The following is a 21,615-nucleotide window of genomic DNA, read 5'->3' on the forward strand; positions in this document are numbered from 1 at the left end:
ATAAGGTATGTCCACCTGCACCTGTTGCGTTAAAAGTACCATATATGGACTTATATGTACGTCTTATTGTAAAGTCCACATCCCTAATATCATGTCTTTTAAGAAATGATTTTATTTCGAAACAATAGGTTGCTGTCATTCATTTGAAACAAAAGACCAAACAACAATGTTGAAACATGAAACTAACACTTCTGTACACTTTAAGTATAGATTATAGCTACAAGAAAAACATCTTGTTGTTTTGTAACATATCTTTTTTTTTTATTATGTTCTACTTATAGATTGGCCAGTTTCAAACAAGAAAATTGCATTTGTAAAGAAAGATGACATAACAAAATGCACTGAAAAATCACTAACAGAGATATATAAAAGAAGAAAAGGAAAGGTATTATTTTGTATACTTAATTGTGCGTTAAGTTGTTAGTTGATTAAGGTCGTAACTGTTATTCTTGGTGACATTTTTCGGCAAATGAATAAATTTGTTATTGTATATTTAGGTTTTATTTATTCTGTAGCAGACTTTTTTGTTTTTTATTGGCCAAAACATTCAATAGAACAACACTTTCCATATGTTTGAAGGTATTCAGGATTTAGAAAAGCAACATCTTATTATGCAGCAAAATATTCTTTTCTTCATTTTGAAAAAATCTTTTTCACAGCGGAATTTCTTTCTTCACATTAACATACGCCTTCAGTGCACTACTTCCCTTAATATTTGATTAAGCTAGATATTTTCTGTATTCTTTCAGGGCAGATAACATTTGAATTGATATCATATAGACTTGTAAATACCGTTATTGAAGACGATATTACTCTCACAAATATTAAAAAAATGTGAACACATGTAGAGGTGCTCATTTATCAATACCTTAGGTCCTTATATACTAATATTATTGATTCGTATATTTTAACTTATTTGATTCCTTTTGGGGAAGTCACATAATAAACTATACTTTCGAAGGTAGATAGAAAACGGCGTTTAGCCAAAAAACATTCCACGGTTATTTTTATAATATATAAAAACCGATATATTTTGAGACGTCATGTCATGAATTTCATGATATTGTTATAGAAAATATGAAAGATCGATTATTTGAAGAAAACAAGTCTTCAAATACATAAGATTAAAAAAAAAACAAGTGATGTAAAGGGAATAGAAACTAATATGTTGTTACTGTCTAGAAGACAATCTGATATCTTGTCGGAAACAACAACCTTATAAGCCAACATAATATGTCTTTCGCTTAATTTTAGGTTTACGATATGACTGGCAACAAGAAAGGGAAACTGCTTATTATCTCAAATGTTCAATGTCACCAGAGGACAGAAACAAAATCAACAGTTGATTCTTATTCCAAAGAGACAGAGAGTATTGAGAAATGTGGAAAATTGGTGGACTTCGATCAAACTTCTATATTACAACTATTTAAGGAAATTAAGTATGAGTCAAAAGCAGCTACTGATTTACAGAAAAATGTTTCAGGGGAGGTAATAGGCAATGCTAGTTATATGCAATTACTACATAATATGAACTTAGTCTATTAATAATACCCCAAAAAAAAATGTGAATAATATGCAATCTTTACTTTGAAATAACATAAAGTAAAGCAAGGGAAAGGTAACACATCATCTATTGTTCAATTTTACCATGATTACACATAGAACAGGTCTTGACAACATTCTTCGTAGGATAAAAAAAAACAGTTACCCATTTAATAAACGTCATAAAGTTGTTTTGGTCCCAATATGACACTACTGAATATAACCACCAAAGAATATGCAATGTGCATTCTAATATGTTATTCGTGTCAATTCTAATAACAAAAACAAAACAAACCATTGGACAATCATAAGTTTAATACCCTGAAAATTGCTTAACGTCAGCATGTGTTCAAAGGCAAATACAATATGCACGTTCTGGACGAAAGTAAATCGGCAACAGATACAAAAGGAATATCTTGTTAAGGATGGGTCAAAAATAAAGGTAGGATGACATTGACTGCAACTAGAAAATGCCTGTTTGTAGGACATATAGGGACAGACATGTCTTTCTTATGGGACAGCAATGGGTAGCAAGTGTTTGTTGAAGCCATTGGAAATGTATAGACTACTTTTTGACCGAACGTGACTGCCTAAGTGTATAATCTTTACAGCAAAAGGGACGCTTATTGAAGGCATAGATTTAACTGAAAACGTTCAAAGTCACTATAAACAGCACACACATTGCAGAAGACTTAATTGAGCATTTTACTAATATACAAACCTGATTGGAATATTACAGTTATGTCCTTTATGATTCTTTGAATATGCTGTAGTATAAACATTAAGATGGTAAAATTAATGGTAAAATGTAGGTACTCGTCTACTTTCTTGTAAATCATATTAGGTAACTAAATATGAGGGGAATGTCCCTTTAAAAAAAAAAAAAACCTTCCTCAACTTTACCAAAAATAAACTATCTTTAAGTAATATTCCTTCATTAGAACCTTGATTGAATGTGAAACCTTGAGTTAGCTCTTTCTCAAATTTCTTGCCGTTTGTTAAAGTTTTACTGTTTCAATTTCTAAAATCGTTTTTATTGTTTTTTTTCGTTAAAGATTATGCAAACTTTCCTTGCTGATCAGTTATGCAAGGGAGATAATTCAGTCTTTGATAGCCTTGTTATTGTAATATTCTCCGGTGGACTAAAATATAAACCAGGACACATATATGACAAAGATGGCATCGAAGTAGAAAGAGAAGGGATAATTGAAATGATCAGGAAATCTACAGCATTCAAAGACAAACCAAAAATAGTCATCATAAGAACATATAATTTTGAAGGTATATATGTTACAGTGAATTTGTACTATGTAGACATGGTAGAATCCCTTAAATTGTCAGGGATTATGTAGGATCACTGGCTAGTTTGGGGATTATACATACTCACTGAATTTTCTTTTAATGATTAAGAAAAATCACCAGAAAAAAACGTCAGGGATTAAACATAATAAGTGAAACGAAGAATCTATGTTATTGATAAATGATATAAATAAAATTCAAATAGTACTTTGTTCTATAAAATCATATTAAAACATCAGTATAAACATGAATTGTAAAATATTAGGCACAATATGTAATAAATAAATTATTAACCACAATAAATTAAAATATTAGATACAATACATCGAAATGTTAAGCTCTAAGTTTTAAAAACAATAATTTATTGTACCTAATTAAATTTCGACGGCATCAAACATTCCATGTTTGCCCTGCTTTTCTTTAGGCACATTTATTTGCTTCCCATGCATCTGTTTTAACAAAAATAACCCTGTTTCCTTCACATACGAATCAAATTTTACGACACACTAAAGAGAAAAACAGTGATCAGTAAATTGGTTCATGTATAAGATCTGAGCAAAGTACCATGTTATGTGGCCATTCTATTTCAAAATTTTTGTAAACACTTGCATTATGGGGTTTGTCAATCCGCAGTTCTGCCTGAGTAAGTTATCTCAGTTGGAAATTCTTGTTCGTTTGAACATAAAAAAAAAACAAAAAAAAACCAGATCTATATGTTTAATAATCGTCTTCATCATTTGTTTTACATGTACCATAAATAACATGCTCTGTGGCTTTTCAATAACTACATGAATATGCATTTGACGCTGACTTTTAATAAACATTCTAAATAGAGTACAATCGGTCAAATGTTAGATATGTCAACAGCTGTGGCAATGAGTTATAAAAAAGACATGATCCTGAGGAAGTGAAACGATAGCATATCACATGTCATTCATAATTAGTTAAGAAAAGTCTATTAAACGTGAGAAATGCTCATAGTAACATACAAAATACTATATGATACATTTGAAGATTAGGAAATTGAAATGTAACCGCTTACATTTATTAATTGCTGATTAACATTCGTATGTGTAACAGTGTTTGTAAAAAAAAGAAGTAAGCATATCAAGAGAAGTTCTTAATTGCTAATTATTTTTCTCAGAGGGTTAATTGGGACACAAAAAACTACAAATAAAAGACAAACAGTAGACAAAACACAAACACCAGAAAACAATTGTGGGATGCTTTCTTGGTATTGTTAATCTTCTAACAGCATTGATCAAGTTGTGGTATAGCATTGCAGATACATGTTCTTTTTTTGAAGGAGACACAGAGGCTATTGATGTTCTGGACGCTGAAAAACATGATATCCCTCTGACAACAAAAGAGCCAAATAAAGATGATTTATTCGTGGTGTCATCTCAACCAAGGACAAGTATGGATATTTTAAGTATTTGTGGAAGATAAAATTATGTGTTGCGGGCACTAATCACTATACAACAACTGACATGTGTATAAGGCACACAGCATGATGTATAAACAGCATTGTACAGATAAGTTAACTCTTATGCGAGAAACTATTGACGTATGTTTCGAACTTATAAAACATATGATCCCGTGTCAATATGTAACAATTATGTTAAAACAATTAACCACACACATGTTTTTATGCCACTATACACTTGCCTAGTGACTATCAAACGTTTTACATATAAAGCGTACATAAAGGTTTTAAAATATGATTTTACCTGTTAGATGCAAAAAAAACAACACCACAATTATAACAAAGACTAATAGTTCCCCTCATTTTATACCGTGCAATTTTCAATTGAATGATCCAATTTCATTTTTGAACCAATACTTTGAACCCTTTCGTTATCAACAACTTCCTACTATAACTGTATGATAGTATTGAAAAATATGACAATTGGAAGTGTCTTAAAATGCACGAAGCATTTGTGTTATTATTTGTTTGTTTATATTGACATGGCAAATTTTTCAAGTTTTAAAAGCGGCTTGTATTTGAAATTTAAAACTAACTGAGTGTAAATTAATGTGACTGGACTTCAATATTTTTTTAGAAACGGGACCTTGGATCATTGGCGATGGCATTCAAGGATCATACTTCATACAGGCTTTTATTCATATTTTCAAGTATATGGCTCACGACAAATCATTTATGGAAATGATGAAGGAGGTAATGATTCAAAATAGTTTTAAGAAGATGCAGTATGAGTGTCAATGAGACAATTCTCTATCCAAGTCATAATTTGGAAACGTAAACCATTATAGGTCAAAGTACGGTCTTCAACACAGAGCCTTGGCTTACATCGAACAGCACGATTTACAGGGCACCAACAATTACTAGTGCTGAACCATTTACACGGGACAATCTAATCAATATAAAAACGAGAAACGAGAAATACTTATGAACCGCATCAACAAAAGAAAACAACTCAACATCAGATTCATTAACATTTTTGAAATATCATACGCCTTTTCTCAACCAGATCCGCCTTGTTTCGACTAAGATTGGTAGTGTTTTACTCAACCTATTGATGTTAATTTCTTTCTTTCTTAAATGCAGTCCGTTTAACTATATTTCTTCTGTTTAACTGAATGTCTTCTGTTTAAATGTGTGTCTTTGATTTCAATGTAAATCTAGTCCGCAAAATACCTCACTGCTAATTGTAAGTCACCATTTGATAAAAAATGTTTGAAGATTAACAATAACAAATGGTTATTGTTGCTCGGTCTTCGATTTTCTTGACCACAGGAACGTCTTAGGAAGAAAGATAGGAAGTAAGTGATATCCTTTAACTCTACATTCCGGTATATAGATGATGTTCTTTCACTAAATAACTCAACATTTGGTGACTATGTGAAACGCGTCTATCCCATCGAACTAGAGATAAAGGATACTACAGATACAGTTAAGTCGGCCTGATATCTTAACTCTACATTGAAGACCTGTTGGTGACCTTCTGCTGTTGTGTTTTTTTATTTTGGTCGGGTTGTTGTCTCTTTGACACATTCCCCATTTCCATTCTCAATTTTATTAAATGTACATCTAGAATTGACAATAAGGGTCGGTTGAAAACAAAACTTTACGCTAAAGAGATGGTTTTAGCTTTCCAATTGTAAAATTTCCATTTCTTAATAGCAACATTCTAGCAGCACCTGCATATGAGATATAAATCTCGCAATTGATACGATATTCCTGGGCTGGTATTTCATATCATGATTTACTTGATAGAGGGTTGCTGCTCAAAAGGAAGCTATTAAACTAAGAGTTCCAAATTGTGAAGTTGAAATTATCCCTTCGTACTTGTATATTTTATGGACGACACCACGAATGATATCGGATATGTTTCTTACGTCGTAACTACAGTCCCCTTCCCTTTCATGTATGTGACCCACCGAATCCGGTAAACTAGGCAACACCAAGGATGTAACATGTGGAGTAGGATCTACTTACCCTACACCTGAGATCACCCCTAGTTTTTGGTGGGGTTCGTGTTGCTGATTTTTTAGTTTTCTATGTTGTGTCGTGTGTACTATTGTTTGTCTGTTTGTATTTTTCATTTTTAGCCATGGCGTTGTCAGTTTTTTTCGATTTATGAGTTTGAATGTCCCTCTAGTATCTTTCGTCCCTCTTTTGTGTTTACGGTATGTCTTTTCGTCGAAATTGCTTTTTGTCATGTCAATGTGAGAATGTTTTCAACTAATCAATTTGGTATTTTTCAATTCTCTGTAAAGTTTGACTTTTAAAAAAATTGCATTCTGACACTAATATGTTGTTTATCAAATTGAAAGTCATATTGATGTTACATGAGTTAGGGGATACAGTATTTGATGTGATGGTTATCTCACTCAAAGGCCAAAATGCATAAACATAAACAACAACAGATATTATATGGCAACCGTAAATGAACAAAACTATTACGTGTGGCGGGGTTCATGTTTGCGGGTGTTTAAGCCTGTCCCTTACATAGAATAGTGTTTTAACACCACAGCACAATAACAAAAACGTCTTAACTCAGATGATCGATACAAAACACACAAGGAAAGCTATAGCTAAACTAGAAAATTCACTGAAGACAAACAGTAAAAAATTGAGAGTAATCTCAGTTGCCGAAATCTTGTCAAAAGCCAATAACAACTAAAAAAATGATTGTATCTGAGACAGAAAGAAGGCATATGAAAAGGAAAATGGTGAAAGATTAATTTTGACACCGATATGCGAATTTCATCATGTCTACCTATTTTTTTTATATAATGCAGTTAGATAACAGAATACACAATATTATAAATTGAAAAAACATTATTACTGAAAAAAAAGACATCATAGATACCATAATTGAAATTTTGTATTTCTTTGCACAAAAGACTAATCAGTGACGCTCGAGTCAATAAAATTTCCTTGTTTCAGACCAAGTTAAGCAGGAAGTTGAAGAGTAATGTAAACCAAACATTCATTATTGTCAGTAGTGTTATATGCTGTGTCAGTATGTACAAATAAAATTCAGTAAACATATGTTCTGTAAAAGAATGTTAGATACAGAGCTTTTTTTCTCAGATAGATAATTGTCTCACCAGTGCTTTGGTAACGGGTAAAGGAAAGCAACATGTGGCAAACGTTATAGTTCTGGAACATAGTGAGGAGAAGGACTTATTCTTTTTCCCAGGATTAAACGGAATAGGTACTAAGTATTTACTTTGTCATCTATGCTAAAGTAATTTTAATGGAAATTAATATTTAACGAAAAGTATATTCAACAAGCTATAGTAAGGCACCATGTATGTTTTAATACTCATTGTACATATACAATGTTTTTAGTTCTGCTCATTTATTGTATTTCTTCCTAAATTGACACAATGAAAACAGTATATAACTAAGGTACTAAATATATTGTGGTTAATTGAACCATGCAAATTGAAAAAAAATTATTTTTACTGAGCGGAATCGAGCGAAAAAAAAACCAAACATACAAAAATGATTGTGTCCTTCTATCTTTCTCTACGGACATCAATATTTACACTTTTTCATATAGAGGTCATACAGTCAAATTGTCGGAATTGTAAGTTAAATATGAGTAATTACAGCATCAACACGAAAAATACAATCTAGCTAAACTTTGCACTAGTACGACAACCATGCACACAGAATCACATTATATTGACAACAATGTGTGCGAAAAACATAATAGGTCAAATGTAAACATATTCCGGTGCAACAGTCAACAATCTGTTACAATCTTAATCACTATAATGATCTCAACAAAGAAAAACAAAATAGGCAATACACAATCAACAGACAACGCACATTGTCACAAAACAAATACAAGAATACGAATACTGACCCTAACAAAATAACAAAAATGGTGGAATGTATAAAAACTGAGTCATTCCAAAAGATATCAGGATTGAAAAAAAATAAATCTAATGTGATTTTTATTAATCAGTTAATGAGTAAATACTCACAAAATGTTATACAAGTGCATTAAGGATATTACATAACGTGTAATTATATTTTTAATAATTAAACAGTAACTGGATGGCCCGACTTAAAAACTGGTGGACAAACAGTGCAGAAGAAAAATATAAAACAATGTTCAGGGGATTTGTATAACGAGATTACAAAAGAAACAACGGTATTACTTTGAATTTTTCGAAAAACTAAGGATTTTCTTACCCCAAGAGTAGATTACCTTAGCCGTATTTGGCACAACTTTTTGGAATTTTGGGTCCTCAATGCTCCTCAACTTTATATTTGTTTTGACTTTTTAACTAATTTGATCTGAGCGTCACTGCTAAGTCGTATGTAGACGAACCGCGCGTCTTATAATTATAATCCTGGTACTTTTGATAACCATTAGTCAAATTGAATTATAATTAGCTTACAGAGACTTATTTTCAAATATGAAAGAATATCTTTTATTCAAAAGCTATACGACTTATAGTTGACATGTGATCTATAGTAAATATTCATTTGTTGTAAGCATTCAACTGTTCATTGCAACGTTATGTGTTTTTGGACATTAGTAGTAGGTTACAGAGAATTCTCATATGACCAAGTAACCATGATATTAAGGATTTTACCTCAAGTAGAAAGTCTGATTCACATCTTGATCTTTTCCTGACCAATGACACAACCAGATTGATAATTTCAAACAAGAATCGATGGCAAAGGTCTTCACTTAAATTTTCTAATTGTCAAGTTCTCCTTTTAGTATTACCATACCCCTAGCTGCAGAAACGTAGCTCGTAGGTTCTTACGTTATTTTTTTACTAATAACGGACCATATAGCTACGGATTTTTCTGTTTCAAATCATTCGGAATTGCGACCCAGGTTCAGATCGCACTTATTTCCCACAAATCTATTATTTGCAATCAATGTAAAGCTTGTCAATATATGAAGTTCGTTCCGTTAGATATTTTTTCTAGAATATGACGTACCAATTTATGTTTGAATATTCATTTCCTAAACACTATTTTCTTATTATTCCATTTGTATCCGTTCTCCACCTATTTTGTTCGGCCAAATTGAATATCGGCGTGACGTTATTCTTGACCGATACACTGCGTAGGTGTTTCAACTTAGGGTAGATAGGGTGTCTCTCTCCATTTTCAATTTTGAAATACCAGAAAACAAGGTCTAGATGTTTGATAAAATGTGCAAATTTTGATATTAGTAGGTATTCATGAGTACAATTTTTTTCATTATGATATAGAATATGCCATTTTTCCAAAAAAACAAGTACTTTTGTTTGATTCATTTGTTTCCAACTTTGCCAAAAAAAGGGAGACAACTCAAATGCAAGGGCAGATAATTCAGATAGTGTTGTTTTTCTAATAGAATGTGTTAGGAATTTACCCATTTTATTATGAACCAAGAAAACGAGTCCGGTGACCCCATTTTTTCTTTTTTTATCTGAAAAAATAATATTGGAGCTATCTTCTTATAATTTATCTCAAAATTCTATGATGTAGTTTCTGTTTTATGATAAAATATTTGGTTTTCCATGCATAATCTATACAAAATTTGGCAATCTTGCACCACCAGTAGTGTGAAAATAAGTCCGGTGACCCATTCTTTTTATTAATGTTCTTCAACAAGCAGGATAGAAACTACATTTTGGCAAATTGTTACGAAATTCTATGAATTATAATTTAGACACCCCATCTACCTTTATTGCCTGTTATCTGCAAAATAATGCTAGATAAAGAGAAATTCTAGATAGCAAAAACGACCAGCAAGACAAGATTTGCAAACAAGTCAAAATGAACGAAATCATTTGTCAATTTTTTATTTCAGTCATCGCCCTTTATTGACGATTTGACCTATTTTTGCATTTTTATGCCCCACTATGTTTTCTGGTAATTGCGTTCGTTAGTTCGTCCGTCCGTTCTTTCATACGTCCGTTGGTTCGTTCGGCTGTCTGTCCCGCTTCAGGTTAAAGTTTTTGTTTGAGGTAGTTTTTGCTGAAGTCCAAGCAATTTGAAACCTAATGCACATGTTCCCTATGCTATGATCTTTCTAATTTCAATGCCAAATTAGAGCTTTTACTCAATTTTCACGGTCCACTAAAAATGATAAAATGATAGGGCAGACTGAGCATCCGTGTACTATGGACACATTCTTGTTGTCTTTTTGTTTATTATTTTGAAAAATATAATAGACATTGAAATAAGCAGAGATAATCAGCAGAATTATCTCTACAAATACGTCAACATGATTAATATTGTCATTTTTCTCTACATAGAGTAATTCCTCTCTAAATGAAATGTGGGTATTATTAAAAAAGCAAGTGATAGGTGTAACATTGAAATATATTTCTGTAATACATCAATTATATGTTTAATATATAATCTAAGTATTTTCAATCAGTCGATACGTTATATGTCGACCTCTTAGATTATATTGACCGTGCACTTCTTTCTTGATCAATACAATATAACAGTTCCACACATATATATCATATTATCAGCGATAAAATACATTATTCATGAATATGTTCCGAATGGTAATACAGACGATTTTCAGTAACTTTGTAATCGGGAGTGCTCATTATGTACATGTGCTTACACAATGATATGTATGGCTTTTGAAATACATGGTTTCAAATAAAACATGTAAAAGAAGCTGTAAATAAGAATACCTGATAAGAAAACTTATGTGACTAAACAAATTATAATAAATATATTGCCAACATTTGATTCCCTTTTCAATAACTCTAGTGCGTTCAACTGAAATGAGAAATACAATCTGAAATATCACAGTATTGTTTTCTCTTTAAGACGTACTCAATGACAGGTAAAAAGAGAGGGCAGTTCATCTTGATATCTAACACACAGTACAAACCCCAATCTAGTAGCACCGAGAACAAAGAGGAGGAAGACAAGGAAAAAAGACATTCAGACTTTGATAACACCAGCATGAATCAGCTATTTAAGTACATGGGATATGACACAGATGGCACCCAGGTTAATAAAACAAATGAGGTATTTTCAAAAATTTAATGTGTGCTTTTTCTTAACATAATTAAAACAATTCTGACAATTATAATTTGCAAATAAAAGTCAAACCATCTTGTTATGTTGGAATGTGTTGTTCAATTTTAATTGTTATGGCCTTTCCTAGTTCTGGTTAACATGGTTAATAATAACATTAATGTAGCTTTTTGTTTTGATAATAAGGAATTCAACAATTCAGAAGCGAGTGCATCTATGTGGGGTTTTTAAACAATGATTACAGAATATTGGTACCGGTAAATACATTGTACATCATAAATTATATATTTCTATTAATTTGTATTTTGAATTCTAAAAGAAAAGAAAAAGCGCCAGTTTAGTTAATACTGTAGAATCATTAATTTCGTGGGGTTAATTTTTTTTGGATTTGTCTCTCTATAAGATTTCATGGTTTTCAATATATTGTAAGTGATAAATTATGTAGGTTAAATTTTCGTGGGGGTTTTAATTCTGTAGATATATTCTTTCCATGAAATAAACGGATTTAAATCCTTCACGAAAATTTCTGCTTTTAGTTAAATAAATTATCATCCAACTAATATCGTGTTAACGTATGTATATATATACACCGAACATCCGGGGTTTGGGATGGAACAGTAGTTTGTGTAGTGTATGTTCAGTTTTTGTTCTGTTTTTTTTTTTAATAAGGCTAAAAATATAAGAAATCAGTTTTCTGCATAATAATTTTGTAGAATATTAGAAAAGGAAAAGAAATACAATAATTCTTTTGTAAAGATTATTCGGTAACAGATACTTGGTGAAGAATCTTATTGTCGGTTTCTATATTAAATTTAGCAATAATAGCAATAACAGTTTAAGTATTCAATACTTCCAAACACCCTTAAGATCATATCAGCTGATATATCAAATAAAGTACTACCAAACTTATTTTTTAAAAGATGCTGCAACGAATATAATCGGCCTTGTGAAAATGAATATTTGTCAAACGATTATTAGATTATTTGTTGGCATACAAAAAATCTAGTTTTAAGTTTTGATTTCTGAAACTTCACACTAAATCACGAAACACTACTATTTTCTTTTCATCACAGGAAATAAAAGAGTTTTTGAAAGAAAAGTTTAGTAAGATAGACAATGATGCGTCTTCTATGTATGATAGCCTTGTCATACTGTTCTTGTCTGGGAAATATGAATCGTCCACATCAGAGATTTATGACAGAGATGGGAAAATTGTACCTTTGAAGGAAATGTTAGAAATAACCAAAAGCTGTAAACATTTTAAAGGAAAACCAAAAGTTGTTTTCATCCAAGCCTATAGCGTTAAAGGTAATTTATGTGTAATCATTAAAAAAAAAATTTTGAGTTTAATACTTTCTTTCACAGTTGTAATTGTTAATCTCGTTACCATTAATACTTCCAAACAGCATCTTTGAATGGTCAAACCAAACAGCACGACTGGCTTATATGTCATTTAAAGTGGCACTAGCTGTCAAATTCTTGACCACCGATTCAATTCAAATTCTTATATTAGATTTATAACGATGTTAAACATTTATCCAAATTATAAAAGTCTACAATATATAATTTAAAGAACATGGGCTCCATATTTAGAATGTAGCTTTTTTTTTTTAGCGTGTATTGTATGCTAGACGCCATCTTAATATTAATCGAGATGTCCTCGAAAACAACCGACGGTCACAATATACGATATGAGCATAAACTTCAATATAATGAAATGTATGGACCTAGTGCAAAAAGATTTTTCTGTTTTGTTTGATTTCAAGTTAAGTTACAGATTGAAAATAAGTTTTTTTTCAATTTGTACCTGTATAAGAATGATTTGTTTTTTGGTTTGAAACAGTCAATCAAATAATTAGCTTTTGTTTCAACTTTAATGTTAACATTATTTTCTTTGAACCTATAATACATAATCAATCCTTAGCTAAGGGGTTGAATTGAACTTCACATGAATACAGATTCAATGAGGTCGAAATATGCATTCGCAAGTGGACAATTCATCATCGGTGTTCCTAAGCTTATTTTGACAAAATCGAACTAAACTGGTTACTAAAAGCGAGTTGTTATTTTACTATTTTACTTTCATTAAAGATTGAACAAAACCAATCAGAATTTAAATTTTGTATGAATCTCATACATTTTGTAGCTAGTGTCCCATGAAGGAGTAAGTTCGGTTAGGGCCATATTTGGTCCCGAATATAATTAAATTGAATTGTACAAGAAGAAATATGTTTGAAATTGTATTAAAGACATTTTAGAAAGTAAATTTGAACTATTTGCGTCAAAGTTTTATTCTAAAGCGTTAATTTCTACATCCGAAGTATGTCAAAATAAGAGATATTGACGGATTTTGACAAAATTGGCCAGATTTCAACCAAATTTAGGACCAGGAAACATAGAGCGTAGGCGTCGAAAAACTTAATATTCAAGTTAAACATGTAAAATGTCATTGGAAACATTGTGTTCAAAAATCTTTTTTGTCGACGTATACGCTCTATTTTCAATGTCCAATAATCAATTCAAAATTTACCATTTTTATTGATTTTATGTGAAAAATTAAAATGAGTACTGCTTGTGACGTCATCAGTAGAATGGAGGAACGTAAATTTTCAACAAATAAGCTAATTTTCTATCTAGTCAATGTATTAGCTATGATTCTCTGTGATATTAGTCAATAAATCCTAATTTTTTTAAGGTAAACATAATGGTAATTTTAGGGTTTAATCAACCCTACTCCTTTAAATATACTATGTGTCCTAAACATAATAATCATAGGTAAAATGTGATACCTATATGTGTTTTGAGTCATTTTCCACTTCGGCAAAACTACCAAAGAGCAGTGGATATCCAGACATAATATTGAGTGAATAAATGACAAGTGTTTTCCTATGTTTGTTTTTTTATACTTTGATAGATTTAATCGCAATAGCGTTTTTAATTTGAACTACATGTATGTCTTTTGGTTTAATTTTTAGCTCACCTGGCCCACAGGGCCAAGTAATTTTCTCATTATTTGGCGTCCGTCGTCCGTTGTCGTCCGTCGTCCGTTGTCGTCCGTCGTCGTTAACTTTTACAAAAATCCTCTCCTCTGAAACTACTCGGCCAAATTTAACTAAACTTGGCCACAATTATCATTGGGGTATCTAGTTTATCCGGTGACCCGCCAAAATAACCAAGATTGCCACTATGGCTAAAAATAAAACATAGGTGTAAAATGTATATTTTGGCTTATAACTCTGAAACCAAAGCATTAAGAGCATATCTGACATGGGATTAAAATTGCTTCTTAGGTCAAGATTTATCTGCCCTTAAATTTTTAGATGAATCAGACAATGGGTCGTTGGGTTGCTGCCTCTGAATTAGTAATTTTAAGGAAACTTTGTCCGTTTGCGATTATTATCTTGAAAATTATTATAGATAGAGATAAACTGTAAACAGCAATTATGTCCAGTAAAGACTGATCTACAAATAAGTCAACATAATCAAAATGGTCAGTTGACCCCTTAAGGAGTTATTGCCCTTAATAGTAATTTTTTACTATTTTTTCATAAATTTTTGTAATCTTTTACAATAATCTTCTCCTCTGAAACTACTTGGTCAAATTTAACGAAACGTAGCTAAAATCTTTATAAGGGTATCTTCTTTTAAAATTGTGAGCGATGACCAGGCCAACCAACCAAGATGGTCGCCATGGCTAACAATAAAACAAAGGGGTAAAATGTAGATTTTGGCTTATAACTCTGAAACTAAAGCATTTAAGACAAGGGATTAACTTGTTGATCTAGTAAATATCTATCTACCCTAAAATTTTCAGATGAATTGGACAGCTAGTTGTTTGGTTGCTGCTCCTCAACTGATAATTTTTACAGAAATTTAGCCGTTTTTGGTTATTATCTTGAAAACTATTATAGATAAAGATAAATTGTAGACGCCAATAATGTTCAGCAAATTAAGATCTACAAATAGGTCACATTACCAAAATGGTCAGTTGACCCTTTAGGAATAATTGCTCTTTATAGGCATTTTTTTAACAATTTTCATTAATTTGGTAAATTTTGGTAAGTTTTTACAAAGTGTTTTCCTCTGTAACTAAAGGGCCAAGTTCATTACAGATAAAAAAAATTATAAGTAACAAGCATGATCAGTAAGGTATGATCTACAAACACATCACCATCACCAAAACACAATTTTGTGTTGAATCCATCTGTTTCCTTTGTTTAATATGCACATCAACCAAGATGAGCGACACAGGCTCTTAAAAGCTTCTAGAAATGTTGTGTGGCTGCCCCATGCATATATATGAATAGACAGAAAGAATGAATGAATTGAACAATAAACATCATGGTTTAATATCTTACACATAGAGTTTCTTAAACATCTGTTTTAAAGTTTGCAGTTGTCAGATTGAAATAATGAATCATATTTACTTTCAGAAGCAGTGTGTGCCTTTGTGTCATCAGATTCTGCCGCTAAGGACATCCTACAAAATAGCAATCCAAACACAGATGACTTGTTTGTGGTGTCAAATTATCAAAGAACAGGTACTAATGAATTTAACAGTTAACTAACTAAGGTCTCCTTTGCCAATATATGCGAATATGGTCTTGAGAAACGATGATAGTTGGGAGGGACAATGAATGGCTTACTTGTGTTAAGAGAAAGCAATGTCTCATGCAAAATGAAGACACCCTTGTAGGTTTTGAATAAGGACAACTTAATCATACTAATGACGCTACAAGGCACTCGCACCACATAGTGAAAAGGGATGATTATATAACTTGAACTAACTTGTTTTCCAACCAAAAAGACAATGTAAAACAGTTCAAGCGAGAAAACTAACGGCCTTATTTATGTAAAAAAATGAAATATTCGTATTTCAGAGCAAGGTCCATGGTTAATTGGTGAACACATGAGTGGATCATACTTCATTCAGGCAATTGTACACGTCTTCAAGAACTTTGCATTCGAAAAATCATTTATGGAATTGTTGCAAGAGGTAAAATATTGAGTAACGAATTTATAGCACAAAAAAGTATGATGTTGTGTACTTATACATGTTATACTCTGTGATATATAGAATTGAAGATATTACATTTGTAAGAGAGTTAACTGAATTTCTACACTTACTTTAACTGCATTATGTAAATGGTTAAAATAAAAATTAATCAGTAATAGAAAAGGCACAAAGCAAAAGACAACCAAAAACACATACAGGCACAAAATTATGCAGACACCTACAAAGAGTTGTTATATGTTGCATTTCTGTAAATATTGACAATGCAATTTCCCATAGGAACACCTTTCACGGCATAACTACACCACTTTTATAATGAAGTTTAAAAAAAAATCTTATCCTAGAATTGAAAGTTCAAATGCACCATATTTTTTTTTCAAAGGTCATAATATAGGACTGTGCGGCATATTTTCAACGTTTATATGCTCTGAACGTCTTAGATTTTAAACTAACACTTATTCTACTACCCCTTCCTCGAATGAAATGTTACCACCGATTTCAATGTAAACAATATGCATATGTTTATTTACTGATAATATTCCCAAGTTATGTATCTGTGAGTTTGAACACAGAAAGCACAACTGAGCACCAGTATATAAACAATATCAATTTTCTATGAATATTCAAGATCTCCCCAAAAGAGGCGTATTTTGAGAAACAACTGCATTTACAAAAGGCAACCTAAATTTTTTTGAACGTCCGAAGGGTTGTACATTTTTAAGAATCAATCAAGTTTAAAAAATATTAAAGCTATGTTTAATGATGAAATACACGAAAAATGAAGAGGTAACTGTTCAGAAAGTAAAATAAAATGATAGCAGTAGGAACAATATTTCAGAATCTTAATCCAAATATAATATAAAAAAAAGATGTGGTGTGATTGCCAATGAGACAACTATCCACAAAAGACCAAAATAACACAAACATTAACAATTATAGGTCACCGTACGGCCTTCAACAATGAGCAAATCCCATACCGCATATAGTCAGCTATAAAAGGCCCCAAAAAGACAATGTTAAACAGTTCAAGCGAGAAAACTAACGGCCTTATTTATGTAAACAAATGAACGAAAAACAAATATGTAACACATAAACAAACGACAACCACTGAATTACAGGCTCCTGACTTGGGACAGGCACATAGATAAATAATGTGGCAGGGTTAAACATGTTAGCGGGATCCCAACCAATAATGTTGACAATCTAATATAACAACAAATTTAAAGAGCAAAAGCGAAATCCAAACCAGGGAACGAAATCAGAAGAAAGTATGCGCAGAAAAGTTTTCTTGATTCAAAATCATTTCAATAATTAATACAAGGGATTATTTATTTAGAAATTTATCATGGAATTTTTAAAATATTTTACACAGTATTGTGTAAATTATGAAGAATGATAAAAACAAAATTGGTCAATTTTGCCTTTTTTTTGTCTTTAAATTTGTAAACGAATCATTTATGGGTATCTTTGGTGAGTTTATTTAACATTTTACCTTTACAGGCTAACAGCTGTTTGATGAAAGCTGTGGTACCAGTCATGACAACAGACGGTTGTAACAGTGGGGTAGTCGAGAAAAAAATGGTTGCACAAATTGTCTTGCTACAATTTTGTGAGGAAAAAAAGCTTTATTTTTTTCCGGGATATACAAATGCTTCATCATCAGGAATGCCAGTGCATTCTCCCACAGATTAGTGTCTCATAGCAAAAAAAAAACCACATCTGTGTAAAATAATTTTCCTTGACTACATTGAACGTACCTCTTTCGTTGATAATCATATAGAACAAATAACATGTATTGATGTTTATATATAAATTAGATATATCATTTTGTATGGAGTAGCGTCAAAGATGACGGGAATATAAACACACAAAACATGTGTTGATAAATTGTTATAAAAGTAGATGTAAGTCACAATTTTCTAAAGATACGACATTCTTAAGTATAGTACAAGACACGTTATTAGTACTTGAATTTCACAACAACGAGAACAAATTGATGAGTGAAATTAAGGAAGTCATTATATGACTGTTGTTATCCAGTTGTTCAAGCTTTCAATTTTCTATTTGATAAGAGATTTTCCGTTTTTAATTGTTATCGGAGTTTGGTATTTGTATTGTTTTACTTTTTGAGAAAAGAGCTTTTATAAAATAGACATTATAATATAGAATAACCATTCTACTCTTTATGATAATACAATAAACGAAAACCTTAATTTTATAATATGATTATTATAATTTTCGTCGGCTTATTAAGCTGAGCTTGTTTAACTGATTTGAAATTTTCGGAAATGCAAAATATGTTTTCCAATCAGATCAAACCACAAATATTGTATTATTTGAATGAACAGTTCATCAAATGTTTTTTTTTTTTTTTTAAATTTGTTGATACATATATGTCGGCTGGATCATTGTGTTTATAAATAAAAGATGACGGAATAAATTCAAATGCATCAGCTAAACTGAAATGATTTTTCAAATTATGTTTTCAATTATTGATCTTTTGACATCCATAAATCGTCAACATAAAGCAAAATATCCTTAATCATCTTTTTTTTAATTATGCATTTGGTGGCAATAAACCTTATAGGTAATCATTTAATCAAGAAATCTATTATTATATATTTAATTGTTGAAAATAAATACATTTAATTGATTATTCATTGTTTGTAGTATTTTTAAAATTGATTAAAAAATGTAATCATTGAAATTAAATGGAATACTAATTCTGTTGACATTTTAAAAATGCAAAATACGTGTACTATGGACACATTCTTGTTTTTTCTTGTGTCCAACAAATCTGCTCCATTATGGGTTTAAAATTTCATTTCTTGTCAAATATTTATCAGTATTTTGCATTTTTAAAACCTTGCACTTTCATTTTATATGTTCAGTGGACCGTGAAATTGAGGTAAAACTCTAGATGGTATTAAAATCAGAAAGATAACATTGAAGGGACCACGGGCACTAAATTTCAAGTTGATTAGACTTCATTCCATCAAAAACTACAGTGATCAAAACTTTAAACACGAAGCGAGCACTACAGTTATTTATTTGGGTGATAGTTTTATTTTGGTTTATTTGGTGCCTCCAAAAAAAGTGTCAAAACTAATTACATACAAATAGGGCAAACACTTAAATCGCGTACCGGTACTGATATATCTTTATGATATTTTTTTGGGGAAAATATGTTGTTTCATTATATCTGCCGTATATTTCCTACAATTCTATACATGGTGAAATCTGTAAATACATACCTAGTACGATTTGACAACAACATCTTAACATTTTAACTTTTCTCAAATTGTTAAGAAAACACAACATGAATTTTTATTCACACCTGTCATAGATATGCCTGACTGATTAAAGGCCATTCTTGGTTACTAGAATATTCAAACTCCTTGTAATCCGTAATCTTCAATTTAATTAACATGTACTGTCAGAGGAATTACGATTACAATTTAAATCCTAGATCGTCAATAGATTAACAAGAACTGCAATAGAGATGATTTAATTTATTTCATTTGATATTTGTAAAAAATAAATAATCTATGAAAAAGTCATTTTAATGTTTAGGTTTCATTTTTTTTTAATTACATGTAGCTTTGAATATTGATTTACAGATTTTTGTCAATTGCATCCGCATCTGATTCCTTCATTAAGTGAACATTGTCGTGTTTCTTGTTTGCGAAATTCAAGACATTCAATAGTATTTTGTCTAAAAACGGGTACATAAAGGTTAATTTGAAAGATCTTGTTCACTTCAGTTGTTCCAAAATTGAACCTATCAATTGCACGAAGCCCAAAAATTACACACATCGAAATAACACAGAATAACAACAATAAATAGTTCCCAGTGTAAGATTTACTTTAAATACCCTTATATTTGTTTGCAGATATTATTTTATTCTTATAATGTTATTATTATTATTTGAATGATACTAATAAATCATCATTTGGTACTTTGTGAACCCTCTTTTTACTTGAATAAAGAAAGGCAACAGTAGAAGACAGCTGTTCAAAACTCATAAATCCATGGACAAAAAACAAAATCGGGGTTACAAACTTAAACCGAGGGAAACGCATTAAATATAAGAGGAGAACAAGGACATAACACATAACACTTAAATGTAACACACACAGAAACGGACCGAACATCAGACAAAATCCCACAGGAATAACAAATATAACATCAAAACTATTAAAAGCTGAGAGACAGAAAGTTAATTGTTCTATATAAATTCGATTGTAATGTAGTAACAAGAGAAATTAAAAATTGATAAACCGGCGCACGTTACACAAAGGTCAAGTATCATATAAAGGGCATTTGAGTGATAAATTTAAAACAAACCAAACACTAAATTTTTCAAAGCCATCCACTACTAAATACACTAAAGTAACAATAATTCCATCTTAGTTTTCAAGGGTTTAGATTTCAGTAATGCTTAAGCCTATCTGAGGAATCACAGCTTTCAGGCCCTTGTGATATTTTTTGACTATTTACGGACGTTAGACCGTAGCTCTTTGGTTCTTTTGAAATTTTTGACTTTTTGCGGACCAAAGATCTATATGGTCAGCTAATAGGTAAAACGATATCATAAGGACCTAAGAGCTACGGCTCCGCATTTAATCTACGCCGAACTAAAAAGTTTCTGTCATTTTCGAAGATTAAAATCATTTAACAAAGATATCGATAACATTTTGTCAATTTTAGCGATAAGTATCAATCATGGAAATGACAGGTGCACCGCATCCTCTTCTGTCTCAAAAAGGAACTTCTTCTAATAATCATACATTCCTTTTCCTACTGAATTAAAGAGTAGAGGCTACAACTGACAGTTGTTTATGTATGCGAAGTGACTGGCCTGTTCACTGTTAGTTTTTAATATCCAACTGGAGCCATTCAGACAAATTTTTTCTTCATTTTGCGCAAATAGAGAACAACGTGAAACTTTAGAAGCAAAATGTATTACAAAAGACTATCAGGCGCCGCTGAAATGATAGTGAGACATTCCGGATATTTCAAAGCCAATATACGTTTATAATTATTAGGCTATATTATCATATCGATACTATCTGAACAATACTCTTGAAAAAAATTTCGTTCGACGTGTTCGAGAGACATATAAAACAAATTTATTAAAATCAAAAGCCGAATGCGTTAAATAATAATCCCTGATCTTTCAACCGATATGAAATTCGACACAGAATAAACATGTACGTACAACATGTATCTTAGATAAAAAAAAAAATAATCTGGAAATCC

At 31.2% G+C, this 21,615-nt stretch overlaps 1 protein-coding gene across 1 annotated transcript; it reads left to right on the forward strand.

The window, feature by feature from the left end:
- Positions 1 to 259: 259 nt before the first annotated feature.
- On the forward strand, positions 260 to 18,898 carry LOC134692519 (uncharacterized; the record flags this gene model as incomplete). The annotated part of the gene is made up of 12 exons (XM_063552977.1): positions 260 to 385; positions 1,255 to 1,488; positions 2,598 to 2,823; positions 4,148 to 4,258; positions 4,905 to 5,020; positions 7,403 to 7,526; positions 8,374 to 8,477; positions 11,126 to 11,329; positions 12,412 to 12,646; positions 15,772 to 15,879; positions 16,219 to 16,334; positions 17,853 to 18,898. Coding segments are annotated over 12 exons (1,896 nt in total), but the record flags the coding sequence as incomplete, so codon positions are not given.
- Positions 18,899 to 21,615: the final 2,717 nt, after the last annotated feature.

Source organism: Mytilus trossulus, chromosome 12, assembly GCF_036588685.1.
Source record: "Mytilus trossulus isolate FHL-02 chromosome 12, PNRI_Mtr1.1.1.hap1, whole genome shotgun sequence".
Taxonomy (NCBI): domain Eukaryota; kingdom Metazoa; phylum Mollusca; class Bivalvia; order Mytilida; family Mytilidae; genus Mytilus; species Mytilus trossulus.